At 38.5% G+C, this 24,135-nt stretch overlaps 1 protein-coding gene, 1 non-coding gene and 1 pseudogene across 2 annotated transcripts; 1 reads left to right on the forward strand and 2 right to left on the reverse strand.

Annotated features, from left to right (window-relative positions):
- Positions 1-10,407: 10,407 nt before the first annotated feature.
- On the reverse strand, positions 10,408-10,967 carry LOC113711257 (germin-like protein subfamily 1 member 18; annotated as a pseudogene).
- Positions 10,968-18,794: 7,827 nt separating this feature from the next.
- On the reverse strand, positions 18,795-22,779 carry LOC140015087 (uncharacterized). Its single transcript, XM_072066966.1, has 7 exons — positions 22,371-22,779; positions 21,295-22,182; positions 20,999-21,114; positions 20,039-20,873; positions 19,788-19,883; positions 19,504-19,630; positions 18,795-19,440 (listed from the first exon to the last, which is right to left on the reverse strand). The coding sequence occupies exons 1-7, from the start codon at positions 22,777-22,779 to the stop codon at positions 18,795-18,797; spliced, it is 3,117 nt and encodes a 1,038-aa protein (XP_071923067.1).
- A 753-nt stretch (positions 22,780-23,532) lies between these two features.
- LOC113713137 (small nucleolar RNA R71) lies at positions 23,533-23,639 on the forward strand. The gene has a single exon (XR_003453465.1). It is a non-coding gene; the product is annotated as a small nucleolar RNA R71 (small nucleolar RNA).
- The last annotated feature ends 496 nt before the right edge of the window (positions 23,640-24,135 follow it).

Raw genomic sequence — 24,135 nt, forward strand, 5'->3', positions numbered from 1 at the left:
CTTTATCCATGGAATTTGACGGAGAAATTATTCTCTTTAATATATTTGAGGCCATGAAGTATCCTTCTCCTTCTAGTTCTAACTCTATTTTTGTTGTGAGTATCATTAATACTGTTATATAGGAAGTTTTTAAAATTGATGGCAGGAATGAGTTAGAGGTTGTTTTAACCAAACACTTTGAGTTGGACACAACTCATGATATGAAGTTAAGTGATGACCTCAACCACGTGGTTGGAGCACTACAATCTTTAGCAACCACGATAACAAAGTATGAGTTTGCATCCATTTTTATACCAGAATCTTATCAAAAGTTGTTACCTTATGTTGTGCAAGCATCTATTGTAGAGTTGAATCCCCTACCAAATCACTTGATGTATGCGCATCTAGGTGATGAGGAGACTCTTCCTGTGATCATCTCTGCAAAATTATCATCGACTCAAGAAAATAAGTTGATTCGGCTTCTTAGAGAGTATAAATAGGCAATAGGTTGGATCATAGTTGATATCAAAGGGATCAACCCTTCTATATGTATGCACAAAATTAGACTCGAAAAAGGTGTCAAACCTGTGAAACAAGTTCAAAAAAAATTGAATCCCTTGATGATGGAAGTGATAAAGAAGGAGATATTAAAGTTGCTAGACGTGGGGATTATTCATGTTATATCAGATAGCCTGTGGGTGAGTCTAATACATGTGGTTCTAAAGAAAGCGAAAGTGATAGTACGAGGGTGAGTTAGTTCCAGTCCGAAAATCCACCGGATGGGGCCAATGCATCGACTATTGGAAACTAAATGCTATAATGAAAAAGGATCACCTCCCTCTCTCTTTTATTGATCAAATGATTGAAAGGTTAGCATGTCGAGTTTACTATTATTTTTTGGATGATTTTTAAGGTTACTTTCAGATTGCAATCGCACCGGAGGATTAAAAGAAGACCACCTTCACATGCTCATTTGGGACTTTTGCGTATAGATGAATGCCCTTCGGATTATGTAACGCCCCTACCACTTTTCAGAGGTGTATGGTAAATATCTTTTCGAAATATGTAGAAAAAATTATAGAAGTATTTATAGATAACTTCAGTGTGTATAGTGATAGTTTTGATAACTATCTTGACAATTTAAAATTAATTTTGACACGGTGTATAGAAACTAATATAGTGTTCAATTGAAAAAAATGTCATTTTATAATTGAACATGGAATAGTTTTAGTTCATGTAGTGTCATCCAAAGGTATCGAAATTGATAAGACCAAGATAGATATTGTGTCTACTTTACCTTACCCCACAAGCGTACGAAAAGTACGATCTTTTCTTAGACATGCAGGTTTCTATTGCAGGTTTATCAAAGACTTATCGAAAATTGGAGCACCTCTATTTAAGTTTTTGCAAAAAGATGTGGCCTTTGAATTCAACAACGAGTGTAAAATGGCGTTTAACAAGTTGAAGGAACTCCTAAGTTCACCATCAATCATCCAACCCCCTGATTGGAGTCTCCCATTCAAGATCATGCGTGATGCTAGTGACTATGTAGTGAGAACAATGCTGGGTTAGAGAGTGAGAAAAATTGCCCACGCCATTTACTACGTATCGAGGGCCTTGAATGGATCTCAACTTAATTACTCTACCACCGAAAAGGAGTTCCTAATTTAATTTTTTCTTTAAAAAAATCTAAGTCATATTTATTAGGTGCTAAAGTTATCGTATATTTTGATCATGTAGTTTTGCAGTACTTGCTGACAAAGAAAGATGTGAAACTAAGATTGATTAAGTGGATATTGTTTCTATAAGAGTTTGACCTAGAGATCAGAGATAAAAGAGAAGCAGAAAATTTAGTAGCTGATCATTTGAGTTGCATACCCGTTGTCGAAGAGGAATTTCCATTAAGAGAAACTTTTTCTGATGAGCAATTATTTTTCATTAATTCTTCTTTGCCTTGGTACGCTGATATTGTTAATTATTTAGTGACTGAGAAATTACTTGCAGGATGGCCTAAGGTAAACAAGAACAAGTTGAAAAGTGATGCTAAGTATTTTATATGGGATGACCTTTACCTGTGGAAGCGGTGTGCGAATCAAGTTATGAGAATATGTGTAAGTGAAAATGAATTCCAATCCATATGAAATTTTTGTCACGCTTTTGTATATGGAAGTCATTTTAGACAGAAAAGAACAGCTCACAAGGTAATAGAAAGCGGGTTTTACTGGCCTTTCCTGTTCAAATATGCATATTTATTTTGTAAATCTTGTGATAGATGTTAGAGAGTAGGTAATATTTTTTGTAGGGATCGAATACTGCAAATTCCCATAATTTTTTTAAAATTTTTTATGTTTGGGATATCGATTTTATAGGTCCTTTCCTACGTCATTTGATTTTCTCTTATATTATATTTACAGTTGACTATGTTTCCAAATAGGTGAAAATAAAGTCACCTAAACTAACGATTCGAAAATGGTTTCAGATTTTGTTAACTCTAACATTTTTGTACGTTTTAGAATGCCAAGGGCCATTGTCAGTGACAGGGGGACACATTTCTGTAATAAGACGATAGCTGCACATTTTAGGAAGTACGATGTCTTTCCTAAGGTCTCAACATCTTATCATCCTCAAACAAATGATTAGGCTGAAATCTCGAACAAGAAAATCAAATCTATTTTGGAGAAGATGGTGCGTTCTAATAAGAAGGATTGGAACCAAAGATTAAAATATGCACTCTGGGTATATCGAATCGCGTACAAGATGCCTATAGGTATGTTCCCCTATAGGTTGGTATTCGGAAAGTCAAACCATCTTCTAATAGAGTTCGAGCACAGGGTATTTTGGGTAGTGAAATAGTGCAATATGGACTTAGAGGAGGCCGGGGTTCATCGGAAGTTATAATTGTAAGAATTAGAGGAGATCTGACATGAAACCTACGAGAATGCAGTAATTTATGGGAGAAGTAGAGTTTTTCACAACCAGCAAATTTCTAGAAAGAACTTTGCAGTTGGCCAAGTTCTTTTCTATCAGTCGAGACTTAAATTATTTTCAAATAAATTATGTTCTCGTTGGATTGGTCCTTTTGTAGTTACTCATGTTTTCTATTATGGTGAAGTGGGAATCCAAAATTGGAAAATGGATAAGAAGTTTGTGGTGAATGTGCATCGTCTCAAACTTTATTACGAAGGTTTTCCAATTGAAGAGGTGGAGATGTTGCAACTTGAAATCCAACTTATACAAACTGAAGGCATTTAGCCATGTCTAACAAAAAACGTTAAATAAAGGCACTTGTTAGAAGACAACCTGTTGATGTTATTTCAATTGTGTTTATCTCATTTTTATATTTATGTTTCATTTTACTCATTTAATGTTTGTGTTTTGTAGTTGAACGAAGGCACGTCCGCACTTGACTTGCGAGTCCATCATTTTGGTCACGTGCTAGGAAGAAATCTCCTGAAATCATGATCAGAAGACTCTTCCACTTTATGACTTGCCCACGCCTTTTTCTAGTGAGATGATTAAAAAATTTTAATTTTTTTAAAAAAATTTTGAAAATTCAGAAACAAAAAAATCGAAACGAAAAAAATAAAATAAATCATATATTCCCTCTGTCCCGATCAATTTGTTGTGCTTTGGGAATCCCACATTTTTTCAATAGTGCTCAGAATTCAAAAGGTAATGGGTCATGTTCCAAGAATGCCCTGTTGAATTAGCTATGCAGCTTGACGTGTTGCTCCATTGATGGTAGGATAGAGTGGTGATAAGATTGTGGGACCCATACACATGATATATTTTCAAGCTCTTTTGGAGAAAGTGCAATGCACGAATCCTGCTGGTTCTAATGTGACACTCACACACCATCACATGAAAATTCCCTATTTCATAGGTGAACTTTGGGGCCCACTAAAATATAAGAATCTTGTTGTAAGATTTAAGGGTGTCAGTGGAAATCGGTGAAAGTTTTTATTGCCATTATTGGTAAGTAACACTAATTTTGGGATGGACCAAAAAGGAAAGTATGACGCTTCTAATGGGACGGAGGGAGTAATTTTTTTTCCTTTTTCCCTTTCTTTTTCTTTCTTTCTTCCCCTTTCTTTCTCTCTTTCTTTTTTTTTTCTTCCTTCCCCCTTTCCCAATTGCACAACCAAACCCTAGAGCTTCAGAGCTGCCGCTGCTACCGTTTGATTGATGACTGTTGCCACACCCTCGCTCGTCCGTTGATCGCTGCCGTCACCATCATCTTTGACCGATCATCACCGTCGCTCCTTTCTGTCCGATCACCGCGACTAGCCACTCGACAATCGTAGTTACCATTTTTCGCCGATCATCATTGACGTCCTTTGCACGATCCAAGATCAACGTCAGTCATTCCTCATTGCCGTCCGCTGCTTTCGGCCATCATTTGCTCTTTTCTCTCCTTCCATCACAGTCAAACTAGCATCACTTTGCTGAACATCTCAGGATTGTGAGTTCAGTTTTCTTTGTTTTCTTGCCACTCTTTTGGTGCTGATTTGGGAAACTGTTGCAAATTATTCTAAGCTTGATTGCCTTGCTAGCAATTATTTTTCATTGGTAATTGGTTAAATACATTAGTTGATTTAGTTGACGACTGGTCCTGTTGCATGAGTAATTGATTTTTGAGATAATTCAATGTAATCTACTACCTGTAATCTGAAATTAAATTAGGGTCAAGTAGCATCACTTTGGCCCTCTATTGATTGTTAATTAACAATGGAGTATTCCTTGTTGTGACTCTTGGACCACATTTATTCATAGTTGAAGTTTGGCTGATGCTTTGCTGTGGTGTGAGTTGATAACCCGTTCAATTCAGGTTTGAAGCAATCATAGTTGGTTCCTTCGAGAGCAATTTGGGCAGTTACCTGTCTCTCTCCTTTCAGTCAGTTGTAAAACCAATTGTCATGGTTAGTTGATACTTCTTGTGGTTGGTTTACCTCTTTGGTTGGTTATCTCTTGGGATTGATTAAGAAAGACAATGGCCAAGAAAAAACCCACCACTAAGAAAAAGGCCAACACTTCGTCACCACAGCCCACCATTAGGAAATCTAAATTTTCTGTTGCCTCTACTTTAGGGCAAAAGTCTCGGTTAGGTCGGAATAGAGGTATACACATAGATTTACCAGTTTACTTTGGGGGGAACTTGAACTTTACTAGAAAGGATGATAAACGCCGATATGCCACTTGTTGTGAGAGGAGCATCATTGCTAGTAAGTACATCCACCAACCTACACTAGAGGCTTTACAAATTGCCAATGAGGTGGATTAGATGTTTACCATTATTGGATGGAGTAACTATAATCGAATTCGATTTTCCACCTATGTTGAGTTGACTAGGGAGTTCTATGCCAGATTCTATGTTGAGTTGACTAGGGAGTTCTATGCCAGATTCGAGTTTGAGTTACCCAATGAATTCACTGTCAACACCCCCAATGTGATTAGGTATCAACTGTTAGGTAGCGAGTTTAGACAGTCGATCACTGAGTTCAATCTTGCCTTTGGTTTCATTGATAGAGTCCAATCTAAGACGAGAGAGTATATTGATAGTACTTGTGACTATGTCAAGCCCTTCTTCTCGACACGTGGGTTTATGGCAAGAGTTATCTATTGATAGGAAGCAATATGATCCAAACCAATCTAAGAGCTCCTTCCTTAAGTTCCTTGCTTGGCGATATATTCAGCTTTTTTTTGCTATAAGCTTTTCGAGTAAGAGAGACAACTCAGGTATCTTGGCCAAACCCAAGTACTTCTTTTTGTGGTGCATGTTGAATAACTTTAAGGTTAATCGTTGGCCACACAATTCAAGTCGGTGTTGCCTAAGAAGAACAAACCACTTATCCGGAGTTCATACATCACTCATTTGGCAATTAATCTGGGCGTTTTAGATTTAGCTAACCATGATTTATATTTAGCTCGTCCTATGGAGTCTTTGGATTTAGGTTGCTTGGAAAAAATGGGGGTTGTGGAGTGCATTCTTGGTGAATATATATTTGCCCCGCTAGCCTCTATTCAACCTCCTTGTCGACGAGGCAAGCATCGACAAGATCCCCTGCATGCTGATGATTTGCTTCGTGATAACCCAAGGCCTTCCGCGTCGATCCCACCATTGCCATTTTGTGGATAGGAGTAGTTCTAGACCCTTCAAGGAGAGATGAAATGGATGACAGGGCGTCTCACTCGCCTAGAGCTCCATATTATCCGGATGACGCAGAACTTGGTAGCTTCTTTCGTCACATGGGTTTCAACCCATCTTTTCCTCTCGAGCCGTAGAGATGTTTATTACCTCCTCCACGAAAAGGGAAGTGCCTTTGTCTTCTTTCTTTTTATTTTGTTCTTTATTTTTTTCATTGGGGATAATGTCAGATTTTGGTGTGAGGGAGGATCTAAGATAGCTAGCTAGGTTTACTTGTGAATATTTTTATATTGGCTAGTTACTTTTGGTTGTCTTTTCTCTTTTTATGGACAATGATGAATTCGTACAATCACGTTGCAAGTATCTGTGATAAATTTGTATTGGTTGAGCATCTTACTTCTCTTGCTAAGGACTTCAACTGATGAATATGTTGAATTTGAAAATTTTGAACCACTTTGTGAGTTTACTAGGCCAGTTGTTGAGCATCTTATCTTAATTTGCTCTATGTTTTGTTTGTTGAGTGGTTATTGCATATGATTTATCATTCTAGAACTTGCTTTGGTATACGTGTCAAGACCACATTTTTGTTGACTTTGATGCTAGAACACGACAAAGGTACTTAGGATTTCAACTCTTTTGACTTTCTTAAAGACCTGCCAATCTTTTGTTTACCATTAGTGAGCCATGTTTGACCCTGTGACATTTTCTTTGTTTTACACCATAATTGTTACCCAAGACCTCCTATTTTAGACTTTGTCGTTGAACCTTATGTCAAAGAAGTGTCATGATTTAATTGTATGAAGACTTACTGTGATGGTACAAGGCAATATATGTATGAATTCTAGCAGTGTTAGCAATTGAAAAAAATAAATGTGAAGAGTGGATGCTAATCGAAAAAAAAAGAAAAAGAAAGGACACGTTATCACATGTTTTTGGGCATAATGTGGCATTTGGTGATCCACGACGAAAGCCCGGGAGCATGCCTTCACTTGCTGAGTTATTGGAAGTTGTAAGAAAAGCTTTGATCATGTGGACTGATGTGAAGTTGATATTTGATTTTATGCAGTTACTTTCTGACATCTTCTTTGACAAGTTTACACCTTTTAATCCATCTTTCTATCCTACCTTGGCCTGAGCCCCATTACAACTTTATTTAAGTCCCTTGGATTTTGGTATTAGATTCACTATACACGAGCAAACTTATGGTAAAGTCATTCCATAGTATTGATTTGAGAGTATATTATGCCTATACACTTTTGTGAGTGACGAGTGCCTTTGTTAAAAGTTCTATGAAGGATTGTTAAAATTCAGTATATTTTGACTTTGGGGAACTTGTTGAGATAATAGGGTGTCTGTGCTGATATAAACTGCTGCAGAATCTTGCTACCTTGATTATGTTTTTGAGTTTGGATATGCCTGAGGACAAGCATAGTATAGGTATGAGGGAAATTGATAAGTTGCATTTTTATTATTAATTTTATGATTATTTCTTATTTCATTTTACCAAATATTGTGTTAATTGGTGAATTCTACTTATTTTTGGTAATTATCGTTGGTTGTAGGGATTTGAATAAAAAGAAATTAAAAGGCATGATTTCTTCACTAAAGTTATTGTTCAGCATGGTCATGTCAAAATTAGAACTCTGTACATCCTAAAAAGTTCAAGAGTTGTATCGTGAATTCCAGTCATGAGTTGAAGTCACAAGAGTTAGATTTCGCACCGCATGGACAATATTTCATTTCTACTGGGATGCTATTCTATTTTACAAAGACTTTTCTTTTTTTGTTCGGATAGGATTTGGTTTGTTGGGATAATTTGAATTTACTTAGTAGTAGTAGTTTTAGTAAGAATAGGAAACAAAACACGGGAGAAGAGTATGGACTTTGACTCTTTCTTTTCGGCCTCAAGAGACGCGACTAGTGAGGAGGATAGGTATCTTTTCTTTGTTGGCCACAAGAAACATTGGGACATTCCTTTTCTTTTATTTGGAATCGGATATTTTCATCTCAAACATTGATTCTACAATTTTACCTGAGATTTCTTCAACGGAGATGAACTAATTTTCTATTTCTAGTCAAGAAGCAACGGAGGATTTGGTTCATCCAAAATTGTGAGATTGAATTGGTTTTATTTATTCCTTTTACTTTTTGGTATTCATATATTCTCTGATTTAATTTCTTATAGTTATTATGTTATTTGAATATCAAGGGTCCGATATTTAATTTAATCTAATAACCTAAAATCAGTTAGAGCAATTAAATCTATAATTATTTAATTACTTTAAATTAGTGTTGACTGGCATGATTGGATTTGTGTAAGGAGAATATATGGGCTAATTTAAAATAATTCTTGTAGCGTGTTATTTGATTAGAACAAGGCTTCTCTAATTCGTAAGACAATTGGAAAATTGAACTCTAAAGTCGTACTTAGAGTTATTTCTAAATTTGGGCAGTGATTAATGGTCGTACCTTGATCACCAATACAGGAAGGAGAAGTTGATTGTCATCGTTTGTTTAGCAGTTATAACCTATTTATCAGTTAATAAATGAAATTATGTTTGTATTGATGATTAATTAAGTGAACCATTTCCGAAGTTATTTCTTGGCTACAGTTATTTATTATTGATTCCATTTTAATAAATTGTCATTTAGTTTTCATTTGCTTATTTTATTGTATTTGATAGTTTAATTATTTCTATTTTTATAAAAAAAAATCCCCCAAATAATCTGAACTTTCGAAGAGACAAATTTTCCCTAGTCCCCGAGGATTTATTGTATTTTCCCAAACCCTGCTCACCCTATATATAAAAATTATATTTTTCTCGAGTAGATATTTATTATTGTGCAGGCTCGACACCTGTCACCATATTCTGATTTTCATCTCTTTCTCTCTCCCCCCATCTCTCCTTCTTTCATAATTTTCTCTCTTTTCTCCTATAACTGATTCTCTCTCTCACCAAATATCACACTCCATTGTTACCAACCACACCATTATCAATTTTTTACCATCTCCAAAATTTGTCTGTATTTTTTTTGTCTTCTTGTCTCTTTCTTACTATAAAAATTTTAGGCCCCTTCTTTTTTTTTCAATATTTTTACTCTTTATAAATGTTAGACAATTGAAGTTACCAAATTAACAAGGTGCAGACTGTGGATTTTATTGTCAAACTAGAGGAAGATAAAGAAGGTAACAGTGATATAGGGAAAAATGAAATTGAGAGTTTGAAGATGAAGAAATCCGTAATCCCACAGGAAAACCCTAATTCGTAAGGAGATAGGTTTGGAAGAAATTTGGATGGAATTTGGGTAGGCTGGCCACAATTTGGGTGAATACCAAATTGATACGACACTCAATCCACTCAAGAACATGTTCAAAGTGAATCAATATTTAGAATTAAGCAAGGAAATCCACACAAGCTTAGGGAAAACCTCAAAGGTTTAATGTCATAAACTCAACTCCCTATTACAATAATGTTTAAACCCTTATATGGGTAAAAACCCTAACCTAAACCAAAATCTAAACTGGATTTAGACTGACTTCTCTTATCTAATAACTAAACTATTAGACTCAACTAAATTAACGGCCCATTAAGCTTAAGGCTTAACACGAGATTGGGATTTATTGACTAAACAATAACTAAATAAACAATTTAGTTTAATGCCAAATAATAAGTAATTAAAATAGAAAAAATTCTAAAAATCACAATAATCTATGGTAATCTGACATGACCATATCTTACCTGATACTAGTCTTCTATTCAAAATGTTTTTGTGGGCAGTAACTTAATTTTCTTTTTCGAGCTAAGCCAACGTCTTCCAAGCTTCTTGCCTAAACCTCCTTACATTTGAATTAAATAAATGGAAGTCTAAAAGGCTCTATAATCCATTTAGCACAAGTTTTGATGTCCACATCAATTGGACTCCATTGGCTTTAGAGAGTATGTCACGTTCAAGAAGTTAAAGATTAAAAGTTTGTTTTGTTTTGCCTTGTTAAGGGTATTTTTAGGATATTTGTGAAAAAGTACATGCTATTGGGCCTTTATTGTTACATAAACCATAAAAACAAGAGAAGTAGATGTAATTTTTGAAATTTGAGGGCAGCTTCGTGCAATTGCTAGAAACCTCAAGAGAGGTTTCTGAATTTATCGCATTAATCTTTGCAATGCCCTGGGCATGCATAGTACAAGAGTCATGCTAGTAGAAATTTAGAACAAATCCATGGATCCTTTTTTGCTGTGTCAAGAAAACTGTGCCTCAAGTAAGTCAATGACTTTATTGTCAAGCTACAATGCCTTAGTGAGAACATCCGAAGAAATGGGAGGATTTGATCCAAAGACTGCATTTGCAATAGTATTGACTCCTGGATTTTGGCTACTGAAACCAGCAAAGTCAATAGCATTGATCTTCCCAACATTAAATTGGAAGTGAATCATACCTTTTTGGAACAAGAAAACATCTTTTGGATTCAACGTTTATGTAAAAAGGCCATTTTTTAGGTTATTTGGTGGATTTGAAGTGACAAAACCAATACGAAGAGTGCCCTCTAACACGAATAGGACCTCGATTGGACAAGGATGAGTGTGGGATAGGTTTAGGCCATAATGAGCGAAATCAAGATGAGCTAGCTAACTCCAAAAGTGTTGAGCCCAGCTAGATCGTTGACATTCACAGCAGTAGCACTAGAACCTTGTCGATTTGCTGCATCTCCAGGTTTGTTCAGTTCCTGAAAGAAGAAATCATTGGTGTTCACAACCATCTGTTACTTACAAATCTTTCCGTTCACAAACACTACGTTAAAAAAACTAGCTGTTAATAATGTAATAATGTGACAAAACAAATCCATATTGCTTTTTGCATGTCTTATTAGATATCATGCACGATGTTGTGAATAATAATAATAATAATAATAATAATAATAATAATAAAGAGAGAACTTATATGTCAAGGCAAACATGATAGGACACGAAAATTGTGCTTAGAAAATGAAAAATATTTTGCTACTGATAGGGTGTGGATTTCAGCAATGTTACACATATAAATTGTTGGTTAATTGTGCCTTTTCGTGCTTTAATTGGATGGGAACTTGTGTAACTTGGATAGATGTGGTTTTTGTAGGAAAAATAGATGTGGTTTTTGTAGGAAAAAGTGAGATCGGGGAGGAAAACGTGTTGATTTGATGCGAGTTGGCTTGGAAATTGCATGTGAAACTTGAACCAAAAGTGGCAGGAAAAAGGCAATCGAAACAAATATGCACCATGTGTCCGGTGACGGACTTGTCGTTCTCGGTGCCGGACTTGATCGGGAGATTTCATGGGGCTCGTTTTCTTCAGCTTTAACATGCCTATTCCTTTCGGGATTCAACTGAAATTTTAGGAAACTATAAATAGGTGTACTTAAGAAGTTTTTAGGTGAGAAAGCACTTATCTAAATATTAGCTCTAGGATTTTTCTTTGAGATTCAAGAATCAAAAAGGAGATCAAGCGCGGGTTTTAGAGTTTTGTCAATTGGAAGGTTTTACATGCTCTTTACTCTAAATCTTATATTTTTTCAATAATGAATTCTTGTTCATTCTTAATATTATGATGAACTAATTTATATCTAGGATTAGGATTTTGTGAAGGAGTTTTGATTATTTATCCAAGTTAAATTCTTTACCTTTATTTTGATTTAATTACATGTTTGTATTTGACTACTATAGACATATTCTTAGAGTTTGTATTGAATTGAGAACCCATATTGTCTTAACCTCTTAATTTACCTGAAGGCTCCTGGAGAACAATGAAATATGTTTACGACATCTTTATGACCAAATATTATTCACCTCAAATGATCATTGACCTGAGGAACAAGAACTGTACTTTTTCTCAAATGGAAGAAAAGCAAATTCATGAAACCTGAGTGCTTTTCAAGTTACTACTCTCTTAGTCTCCCCATCATCAATATTTTGGCATTACAAGTGCAATTCTTCTATGATGGATCATTGACAACCTAGAATATGATGCATGTAGTAGATGGAAGTTATATTGGGGACAAAATCCTTGAGAATTTGGTTGATCTCTATGAGTTGTTATCTAGCGACTCGCAGCTAAAAGCTACCCAGGGCAAGAGAGTAGAAGTCCATGAAATCAGCATTACAAGAGATTTGGGTTCATAGATTGGTAAGTTGAGTGGTCAAACGCAACTGCTCTTAAATTTGGAAGTTCAATCTTAGGAACTATGTGCATATTGTCACATGTTTGGGCACACAGCTACAACTGTTATAATAGAGAGCTCGCACCATGGTTGAAGACGTCAATTTTATCAAAGTGTATGATAGGCAAAAGTTGCAGCTGAGAAACGACCCATTCTATAATACGTACAATAAAGCATGGAGGAATCACCCTAATCTTTCTTGAAGAAATCGAGTTAGCCTTTCGGGACCACCTAGGTTCCAAAATTTGCAGCAGACCTCTCAATATCCTCTCCTGCCTGTACAAGAGAAAAGCCAAGTTTTAAAGAGATGATGCTGCAGAATATGCAGAAGATGGATCAAATGGCTCGATCTCAACAAACTTCCATCTAAAATCTTGAAAGGCAAGTAGTCCAATTAGCTAAGGCATTGATTGAAAAGGAGCAGGGAATGACATGTTGTCAAATCCTGTACAATAATAAAAATAAACCTAATTGCCAGTTAAAGTAACCAAAATCCGATTCCAAATACTGGAGCAGGGACTGTAGGTGTGCAATAGGTTACTTGATTCACCCTATTCCCGAAGAATTTGCTTGATCCGATATACCCGAATATGATGGTTTTTTCAGAAATAATTATGAATTTGTAGACAGGGCAAGTAGGGTCGTATCCTCAGGGATTGGGGATATTTGTCTCTTTAGAAATTCAAAGAAACATAGAGGGTGTTTTTTTATAAAGAGTGGCAATTAAAACAATTCAACTAAGAGTAAAATAGCCAACTAAAAATTAAATGATAATTCACTAAAAAACAAGGTAATAATAATTAAAAGTCTAGCAAATAAATAACTTCAGCAATGGTTCACCTAATTGATCATCAAAGCACTAGCAATTCCAATTATTTATTAATAAATAGGTTATAACTGCCAAACAAGCAAAGACAGTCAATCCCTCCTTACTGTGTCGGTGATTAAGGTACGCCCGTTAATCACTACTTTAATTGAGAAATAATTCTAGGTACGCCCATATAATTTAATTCTCCAATTGGCTTACGTATTAGAGGAGGCCTATTCTAACCAAATAACGCACTACCAGGGTTATTTTAGATTAGCCCGCGTATTCACCTGACACAAGCCTAATTATGCCCGTTGTCACTATTTTAAGGCAATCAAACAATTACGGATTTAATGCCCTAATTGACAATAGATTATCGAGTTAACTAATTATCCGGATCCAAGACAATCAATTAATTAAATAATCACAAGTACTGCAATCAACGAATATGCGAATACCAATAAATAAAAGAAAAAGATAAAATTAAATCGATCTCACAATTTTTAGGCGAACCAAAGCCTTCGTTGTTCCTTGACTAGAGTGAGGAAATTAGTTCATGTTTGATGAGAAAAAATCATACGAAATTGAAACAAAAGCTGCGGCCATCTTCTGTGTTTGGGAAATTTCAATTTGCTTCAATCGATGATAGGAAGCGAAAACTGCCTAGAATGATTAAATCCTTCAATTGTTCCAAGCATATGCGGCAGGAGAACCACAAAGGACGAAAAGCCAACGTCAAATAGAAAAGCTATAGGGAATCATTCAATTGTGCTAATTGACATACGAGAATTGAAGCTAAGCAAAAGCCAACCAAGAAAAAGTCAACCAAAGCAACTCCCAAAAGTAATCCTATCTAAAAGTCTACTCTAATGCCTGTGCGGCGCCCCCAGCCGAGAGAAAAACTTCAGCCCTTCGTTCTATCATTGCCTTCGCAGAAATTACCAAAATGGGCGTAACGTCTTCTTTTTCAAAAATGCCCCTGGGACAAACTCTATCATTTGAACTCCTTTTCTGTCAAATTGGCACCTGTTATTATATTTTCGTTCTATTCCCTGAAATAAATGTAAAATACTAAAAGTAAGTAGAATCCAGCAATTAATCCACATCGGATCAGGCAATAGGGGAAATTAATAATAAAATAAATGATAAAATCGCAACTTATCAATTCCCCCCACACATAAACCATGCTTGTTCTCAAGTATAAGTACAGTAACAAATACCAATATTTGACAATGGTTATTGCTCTATCTACCATATTGCCAAGATGCCAAGAAAACCATATATCAAGTATCAGTGATCAAAACCCGAGAAACATCACCCCGATTAGCTTCTAAACCACAAACTCCTTCAATTCTAAGTTAACTAATCTAAAAAGAAAGAATGTCGCACAACATTTATCAGCAAATGGTCCAAATATTAACCAAAATCTCCATATTAAGTCCATAAATCGGCAAGTTGACCTCTAACACATACTAACGCAACCTGCACTTTTTTTGACGTTTTCTATTATTTATTCTTTTTCTTTTTTTTTTCTTTTTTTTTGATAGCACAAAAGACTTAGTCTCTAGCCATTGAAACCTTTTGACGTGAACTCCAATATTTTTCAGATAAAGGAACCCGGTTACTCAACTCCTATCGCTATATGACACGTACTCATAGGAATTGCTACTTTTTGACGCGAGAATCAACACTTTAGGTGAAAATCCCCGGTTACTCAGTAGTAACTAACAACGAAGTACAGTCAACCATATTCACAGCCACATAGAACAATAACGCAAAATAATACCGCTAAAAATAAAAATAGGAGCAGCTAGTCTCATTATTGCCAAACATGAAGAAATAGAGTCAATATTGGACCAATTCACGCGAAAATGCCAACAGTCATTTCCTATGCCTAGAAAAGTTAACAAAGAAATAAAAAAAGTCAAGTAGTCACCGATATTCGCCAAAGAGATGTTTTAGACTCAACCACATTAACTCGATACACTTTTATTATTAAAACTTGGCAAGAGTAGATTTAGAGTCAACAATCCAACATCAAAATTTGGTATTCACATGAGAGAGAATCACTAAAAAGAAAGAAAGAGACTGAATGGAAATAAACAAATAACAAACTAAAAATAAAGGAAAAACACCTAAAACTAAAAAAACTACTAAAAACTAGAAAAACTAGCACCCCAACTGAACCCCCCACACCTAAACGGTACATTGTCTTCAATGTAGCAAATAAACATTAAAAGTAGGAGAAAGGGTAACAAAACTTCCCTGAAGTGGGGTCAAAGTGGTGGGTGGTACCTAAATTGTGGCGTAAGACCCGCATGCTGCATGAATGCTGCTAAGTTGCACGTTGTGATCAATATTGATCATTCAAGCCTCTAGATTCTGAACTTGAGTCCGAAGTTGATTCCATTCAGCAGCTCCTGGGGGTGGTGGGGGCGGAGCAGAGGTAGACGGGCCTGCCTCATCACCAGTAGGGGCTGAACTGGTAAAAGAAGAGCGAGGTAGGGCGCGGGAAGGTCCCGGGGGAGTAAATCGGTAGCGGCCATCGACATGCTCCAGAACTCCTATCCTCTCTAAGCGTTCAGCATTCAGAAATTTCATGTCGCAAGCCAAATGAAGGTTGTGATCCTGTAGATTGAGAATTTCTAGCTGGACTGCCAGGTGTGTGATGTAGGATCCGAGAATCAGGGGTTTGTTCTTTTTTGCCATAATGGTCTTAAACTGTGCTGTCAACCAACATTCCAATATGACCTTGAAACTATTTTTCATGCACCAGAAAAAGAAGAGCTCTGGCCGAGAGATTATACCGGAGCTGTCCTTTCTACCCGAATAACTGTATGCTAAGAGTTGCTGAACATACCGGGCACTCGGGTCCTCGAAAAAGGAGCTCCTAGATCTAGATAGGTCATAACGCTGCCTATCGACAAACATGTCCCACCACACATCGTGGTAGGCGGAAAGAAACGGCTCCATATAATCACAGGCAGTCTTGGCATATTCCCTAGTCTCCACATACTCCCGAGTGATAAAACCGAATGTCAGATTAAACTGGGTAATGAAGAAATTGAATTCCTTACCCATGAGACGGAAACGAATGACATTAGGAGTCTCAACAATATACCTCGTAGGTAATTCAAACTCAAAAGTGGAGTAAAACTCCCTAGTCAACGCGACAAAGGGGGTTTGGAAGACAGCGAGATAGGGGCGCCATCCAATGGCGGTGTACATGCGCTCAATCTCTTCCTGGATACCCAGAAAAGCCATAGTCAACTCGTCCGAGCATTTGCACGGAATGATACGTCGCTCACAGGCTTTAGCATAGCGCCGCTGATCGACGGGTCTAGTGAACTCTAAATGCCCTCTGAGGTGAGTGGCGGAGGCTACGTGGGCACCCTTACCCCTACCTAACAGGGTTCGGACACCGGAAGCGGAAGGTTGGTTGATAGAGATATTGACTGGAATGGAGGGTTGGGGTGGAGGCTGAGATCGAGAGGCTCTAAACCTAGAGGTCGATTTCGGTCTCACCATAGTTGGTAACCGTCAACCCAATCACCAAAAGTACAACAGTCAACCCGTAGATCAACAAGCAGAGGCAAACAGCAATAACTGAGCAATAGCAAATTAAGAGCCCCTAAATATTAACCCAATCACCAGAAAAATTCTAATGCTCCACAGAGAGCGAACAAACTGCTATGAGTGCAACGAATAGAGCAATCAAATTAACCTCGGCAAGTGTCCCAGTCCAAAGAAGTCAATACGTAACCCAATATAGTAAGGCAACTAAGTGCACAAAGGAATTGACCAAAATCTCAGATAGTGCCCATCCAACGTGGTAATGGAACCCACGGCCAGAATGTCCCCAGTAATTCGATGAAGTACTACCAACCCCAGGTCTCCCAATTCACCGGCAGTTTCAGAAATAAATCAACCCAAAACCACAACAATCAAAACACAGGTAGAGAAGCTATCCAATTATCAACAGAGACAATCGCAAAATTTCAGCCTACCCAAAATTCCAACAAATGGCTCCAGTTGGCCAGTTAATGTCTTAACTCAAAATTGGCAATTGCAACGATGACAGTTTACAGATGTGATGATAACAACTTAATCAACCAAATAGCGGTACCAAATGCAGGTCCAGTTACCCCCACCAGTACCACTGGTGAACTCCACGGTAAAGGAAAAACAACACTACGTCCCACCCAAACAAATGAAGACCCCCAACAACACCAAATACTATTGAGGACTTGGGAAACGAGTTGCAAATACCTCCATTGTTCAATAGTTAAGAAGGTGGGACTGGCGGTGGTTGCCGTCGTGCGACTGCTGTGATGGAGAGATGCGGCGGCAGTGGTGGAGGAAGCCGCAAGGGGTGCGAGCAGCGAAGCAACTCAGCGGCGGGCAGTAGCTCGTGGAGCAACGGGGGACGAGCCCGCGGGTGGGGCTCGGTCGGAGAGGGGGAACACGCGGTTGGGCTGGTAGAGCTGGCGGCATCGACTATGGGCGAAGGCGAGGTGGAGGAGAGAGGTGGGCCACGGAGTAGGTTGCGGCGATGCAGGTTTGGTGGCCGTGAGGGGAAATGAGGGAGAAAGGAGAGCGGCGAGGTCGTGGTGGTTTCGTCGGCGCTGCGGTGTCGCTGGAGTCGCGCGGCCGTGGGCAGCATGGATCGACTGTGAGACGCGAGCAACGGAACCAGGATTGATTGCGAGGAGATGGGCTTCTTCAGATGGTGGGTGTGGGCGGCGTCCGTGTGGCCTGGCAACAGCGAGATCGAAAGCGGCGGCAGCTTTCGTCGATTTCGGGTAGGGGCGGCGCGCGACTGAGTGAGGTTCGGTTGACAGAGAGGAAGAAGTAGCGGAGAAGAAAGAAAGAAAAGAGAAAGAAGGAAGAAAGAAGAAAGGAAAGAAAGGAAAGAAAGGAAAAAAAAAAGAAAGAAAAAGAAATAGGTTTTCTTTTCCTTTTTTTTGTTTTTGAAATTAAAAATTTGAAAACCCAAGCCATGGTGAAACAAAAATTTTTGTGTTTTTTTTATTTAATTTTTTTTTATATTTTTTTCTTTTGAATTTTTTTTTTGAAATTTGAGAAACCTAGCTACGGTTAAAAGAAAAAAAAAAGTCTTTTTCGTTTTGTTTCTTGTTTGCTTTTTTTTAAAATTTTTTTGAATATTATTATTATTGCAAAACTCATTTTTGAAATTCAAAATTAGAGACTACCAGGAAATCAATAACCGCTTTGAGTTTTTTGAATGTTTAACTTTCCCGCGAACGTGACGCGGGCACGTCATAAGGGTAAGGAATGAGAAACTCTCCAGGTGACTTGACGCGGGCACGTCATGAGGGCAAGAATCTTTCTGACCATGAACTCTCCATTCGACTTGACGCGGGCACGTCAAACCAGAGGGACACCTTTCCTACGAACGTGAAGCGGGTACGTCAAAAAGGTAAGAATCCTTCTGACCATGAGCTCTCCATACGATTTAACGCAGGCACGTCAAGTTAGAGAGACACCTACGAATCATCAAAAACGAAAATTGAGACCAGAAATCAGTGAAACTCAAGAAAAACATATTTAAACAATCAAACAAAACTAAACAAACAACTAAAAGAAATTGGGTTGCCTCCCAATGAGCGCCTTTCTTTAATGTCTTTGGCTAGACATGGCTAAGGAGTGCTATTTGAAACACAGTGGCTCATCCAAACGTATCACCTCCACATTTCCATCTACAAGACCCTCATAATAGTGTTTGAGGCGATGTTCATTCACCACAAACTTCTTATCTGTCTTAGTACTCTGAATTTCTACTGCACCATAGGGAAAAATGTGAGTCACAACAAAAGAGCCAGTCCAATGGGAATGTAGTTTACCTGGGAATAATTTGAGCCTGGACTGGTATAGGAGAACCTTTTGACCAACTTCAAAGGTTTTCCTAGAAATTTGTTGATCATGAAATGCCCGACTTCTCTCCTTGTAAATTAATGCATTCTCGTACATTTCGTTTCGAATCTCCTCCAATTCTTGAAAATTCAACTTCTGTTGAGCACCGACATCTTCTAGATTCATGTTACACTGTTTTATTACCCAAAAAGTCTTGTGCTCGAACTCCACTGGAAGGTGACACGACTTTCCAAAAACCAACCTGTAAAGTGACATGCCGATAGGGGTCTTGTACGCCTTTCGATAGGTCCAGAGTGCATCTTCCAACCTTTTACTCCAGTCCTTCCTATCGGGCCGCACCATTTTCTCCAAGATGGATTTAATCTCTCGATTCGATACTTTCGCTTGACCATTGGTCTGAGAGTGGTATGATGTTGAGACCCTATGGAGTATACCGTATTTGCGAAACAGCATGGCTATAGTTTTGTTGCAGAAGTGCGTTCACCTGTCACTAACAATGGCTCTCAGCATCCCAAAACGCACAAAAATATTAGACCTGATAAAATTTACAATCACTTTCGAATCATTAGTCCGAGTGGCCTTAGCCTCCATCCATTTAGACACGTAATCGACTGCCAATAAAATATACACAAAACCAAATGAAATAGGAAAAGACCCCATGAAATCGATACCCCACATAAAAAATTTCAACAAAATTTAACTGGACTTGGGGCATATGATCTCTACAGGCTATATTACCTACCGTTTGACAACGATCACAGAACTTACAAAACACATACACATCCTTAAACAAAGAGGGCCTGTAAAATCCACTCTCCAGTATCTTATGTGCGGTTCGTTTTGGTCCAAAATGATCTCCACAGGCTAAAGTATGACAGAAAGATAAAATTGACTGAAATTCATTTTCACTACGCATCGCCTCATTATTTGGTCTGCACATCTCTTCCATAAGTACAGGTCGTCCCAGATGAAATACTTGGCATCACTTTTCAATTTGTCTCTCTTCGATCTTGGCCAACCTGTAGGAAAATTACCCGTTACTAGATAATTGACTAAATCAGCATACCAAAACAATTGAGAATTTAAAGAGAACAAGTGTTCTTCAGGAAATGCATCCTTCAATGGCTCGCTCTCCACCACAACTGGTATGCGACTTAAATGGTCGACTACGAGATTCTCTGAATCTCTTTTATCTCTTATCTCCAGGTCAAATTCCTGTAGGAGTAATATCCACCTTATGAGTCTCGATTTTGCATCTTTCTTGGCCATTAGGTACCTTAACGCTGCATAATCAGAAAATACAATAATTTTAGCACCCAACAAATATGACCTGAATTTTTCTAAAGCAAAAATAACTGCAAGAAGCTCCTTCTCAGCAGTGGAATAGTTTAATTGAGCTCCATTCAAGGCTCGGGACACATAGTAGATGACGTGAGCTGCATTTCCCACTTTTTGGCCCAATACAGCCCTTACAGCATGATCACTAGTATCGCACATGATCTCAAATGACAAACTCCAGTCAAAAGGCTGGATGATTGGGGGTGAGATCAACAACTTCTTTAACGTGTCAAAGGCTCTCTCACACTTGTTATCTAACTCAAAAGTCATATCTTTTTGTAAAAGTTGGAACAACGAGGCTCCAATCTTTGAGAAGTCCTTGATGAACCTTCGGTAAAATATTGGATGTCCAAGAAAAGAGCGCACTTCCCGCACACTCGCAGGGTAAGGTAAAGCAGATATAATATCTATTTTCGCCCTGTCAACTTCAATACCTTTAGAAGACACAACATGACCTAAAACTATCCCGTGGTCAACCATAAAGTGACATTTTTCCCAGTTAAGCACAAGATTAGTCTATATACACCTCAACAGGATCAATTTCAGGTTTTCTAGACATTATCAAAACTATCACCATACACACTGAAATCATCCATGAAAACTTCAATAATTTTTTTCACATATTCTGAAAAGATGCTTACCATACATTTCTGAAAAGTTGCAGGCGCATTACACAACTCGAACGGCATCCGTCTATACGCAAAGGTCCCGAACGAGCACTTGAAGGTCGTCTTCTCCTGATCCTCTGGTACAATTGCTATTTGAAAATATCGTGAAAATTCATTCAAGAAACAATAGTAAACCCTACAAGCTAAGAGTTCAACCATTTGGTCAACAAAAGGGAGAGGAAAATGATCCTTTTTTGTGACGGTGTTCAGCCTACGGTAGTCAATATACTGCCTCCATCAGGTGAAATTTCGCACTGGCACGAGCTCACCCGTTTGATTGGCCTCTACCGTCACTCCCGCCTTCTTTGAAACTACCTGGACTGGGCTCAGCCAAGGGCTATCCGATATTGCAAATATGATCCCCACATCCAGTAACTTCAATATTTCTTTTTTCACCACTTCCATCATAAGGGGATTGAGCCTCCTTTGAGTCTGCCGTACAGGTTTGACATCCTCTTCCAGTCTAATCCGGTGCATACAAATGGACGAGTTTATCCCCTTAATGTTTGTGATGGTCCAACTTATTGTCTCTTTATGCTCTCTAAGGACTCGGATCAGCTTCTCTTCTTGGGTTTCTGAGAGCGCAGTTGAGATAATCATCGAGAGTGTTTCGTTGTCGCTCAGATACGCATATTTCAAGTGTTTCGGCAGGGGTTTCAACTCCAACACAGGTGCCTGCACAACAGATGGCAGCACCCTCTGGTGAGGTTCGGGAACGAAAATTTGTGAGATTTCAAACCTTTTTGTTATGGTTGGCGATGAGTGTAATGCCCCTGTTGTGCATTTCAAATCTTCACTCCACTCCACCTCAGGAGTTGTCTCCAACTCGAGGTGCTTGGTTAAAGCAACCTCCAACTCATCCCTCTCAACAGTTTCAAACACTTCCTGCACCGCAGGGTCAATAGCACTCACAGAGAAAACAGAGCTAAAGTTGGAGTTTGAGGGGTATTTCATAGTATCAAAGATATTAAAATGCACAATTTTTCCATCAAACTCCAAGGACAAGGTACCCTTATTAACATCAATTTTTTTTTGTGCTGTGCTCAAAAAGAGTTTACTTAATAACAAATGTGAGGGATCGAGGGAGTGGTCATCATCCATATCAAATATATAAAAGTCAGTTGGAAACACCAAATCATTAATCTTTACCAACACATCTTCAACCAACCCATTAGGATTGTATTAGTTCAGTCAGCTAATTGAATGATTATTCCACTTTCTTTTGATGGATCCAAGTTCAGAGAAGCATAGATAGACTTAAACATTACATTAATTGACGCCCCTAAGTCCAACATGGCCTTCCTTATCACAGTGTTGCCTATCCTACAGGGGATAGTAAACATACCTGGGTCCCCACATTTCGGTGGGAGTTTCCTCTGCAGGACCGCTGACACATTCTTCTCAACAATGACTCTTTCATCTCCCCTCAGCCTCCTTCGATTGACGCACAAGTCTCTCAAAAACTTTACATACTTCGGCACCTGTTTGATTGCGTCTAACAGGGGGATATTGATCTCTACCTTGCGGAACACCTCCAGGATCTCCTTTTTCTTATCATATTTCTTCGATTTCTCCAACTTGCTAGGAAAAGGAGGCGGGTTAGTTTTAACCGTAATGACAGGGTTTGGAAGTACCTTTGGATTTGTACTATTGCTGCCCTCCCTCTCAAACTCATTTTCGATTTTTTCCTCATCCTTGTCCTTAGGGATCACAGGTTTAGGCCCCTGAATTTCCTTCCCGCTCCTTAGGATCATCGCGCTTACATTCTTAGGGTTCAATTCAGGTTGAGACGGCAATTTACCTGGGACTTGGGATTCCAAACGGTTAATCGCGATGGTCATTTAATTTACTTGAGTTTGCAGTGATTGCACTTGTTCCAACTGATTCCTCATGCTTTGCAGGTTTGGATCCATCTTTTGTTGATTCGTAAGTAATTATTTCATCATCTCTTCCATGGACGGACTTGAGTTCGGTGGCGGAGGTGGTCGGGGTTGGTACTGTTGCTGGTACCCTTGTTGTCTATTCAGTAAAAAATTAGACTGCATGTTCCCTCCATAGCTAAGGTTGGGATGGTCCCTCCAACCGGGGTTGTATGTGCTTGAATATGGGTCATAGGGCTACTTGGCGTTAGCGCGTGACCTACCATGTTCACTTGCTCTGCACTTTTCTCTTGAATCATTGGGCACATCTCCGTAGAGTGACCCATACCAGTACAAATCCCGCACACTTTAGCTTGAGATGCATTTCCTACAGCCAATTGCCTAACAAAAGAAGTCAACTCAGTCAGCTGTTGCTGGATAGAGGATGTCTCCACCTCATTCACCTTGCGTATCGGGACATCCTCCCTTGTACCAAACGGTTGCGAATTCTCAGCCATTCCCTCAATTAGCTCCCACGCTGCTCGAGGGATTTTGTTCACCAGTGCCCCTCCACTCGCAGTATCAATTATACTCCTGTCTCTGAAGAGTAGCCCCTCGTAAAAATATTGTATGAGTAACTGCTCGCTTATTTTGTGCTGAGAGCACTTGATGCACAACTTTTTGAATCGCTCCCAGTAATCATAGAGCGACTCTCTTGGATGCTGCTTGATACCGCAAATTTCTTTTCTTAGAGTTGCAGCTCTAGATGCATGAAAATACTTGTTTAAGAACTTTTTCTTTAGCTGGTCCCACGCGGTGATACTACCTGGGGGTAGGTAATATAACCAATCTTTTGCTGAGTTCTTCAAGGAAAAGGGGAATGCCCTCATTTTTATTTTGCTCTTCTGTAATACCCAAGGGCTTCATACTATTGCACACGACATCAATCTGTAAATGCTTATAGGGTTCCTCACCTGGTAACCCATGAAAAGATGGCAAAAGATGAATTAATCCAGATTTTAACTCAAATGGCGTGCTATCATTTAAACTTGGGAAGATAATGCATAAAGGCTGCTAAGTTAAATCAGAAGCAGCCAACTCCCTTAATATTCGTGCATTAGCCATAGCGACTTTCTCTTGATCAGAGTCACTCGAATTGTCACCAAACGAATCTGTTGGGTCAACTTCTGGCTCAGGTCTCTGAGATGCAGCACTGGAGTGCTCATCTGGTCTCTTTTCGTGTTCTTCGCG

Source organism: Coffea arabica, chromosome 10e, assembly GCF_036785885.1.
Source record: "Coffea arabica cultivar ET-39 chromosome 10e, Coffea Arabica ET-39 HiFi, whole genome shotgun sequence".
NCBI classification, from domain to species: domain Eukaryota; kingdom Viridiplantae; phylum Streptophyta; class Magnoliopsida; order Gentianales; family Rubiaceae; genus Coffea; species Coffea arabica.

What these genes read in the sequence shown, in the direction of transcription:
- LOC140015087 (XM_072066966.1), bottom strand. Translation starts at nt 22,779, where the DNA reads ATGATCCTAAGGAGCGGGAAGGAAATTCAGGGGCCTAAACCTGTGATC. An exon ending in ACCGAAATGTGGGGACCCAG is followed by an intron (nt 22,183 to 22,370) that starts GTATGTTTACTA and finishes GGTTGGTTGAAG; the next exon opens with ATGTGTTGGTAAAGATTAAT. An exon ending in GGTAGAGGCCAATCAAACGG is followed by an intron (nt 21,115 to 21,294) that starts GTGAGCTCGTGC and finishes ATTTTCAAATAG; the next exon opens with CAATTGTACCAGAGGATCAG.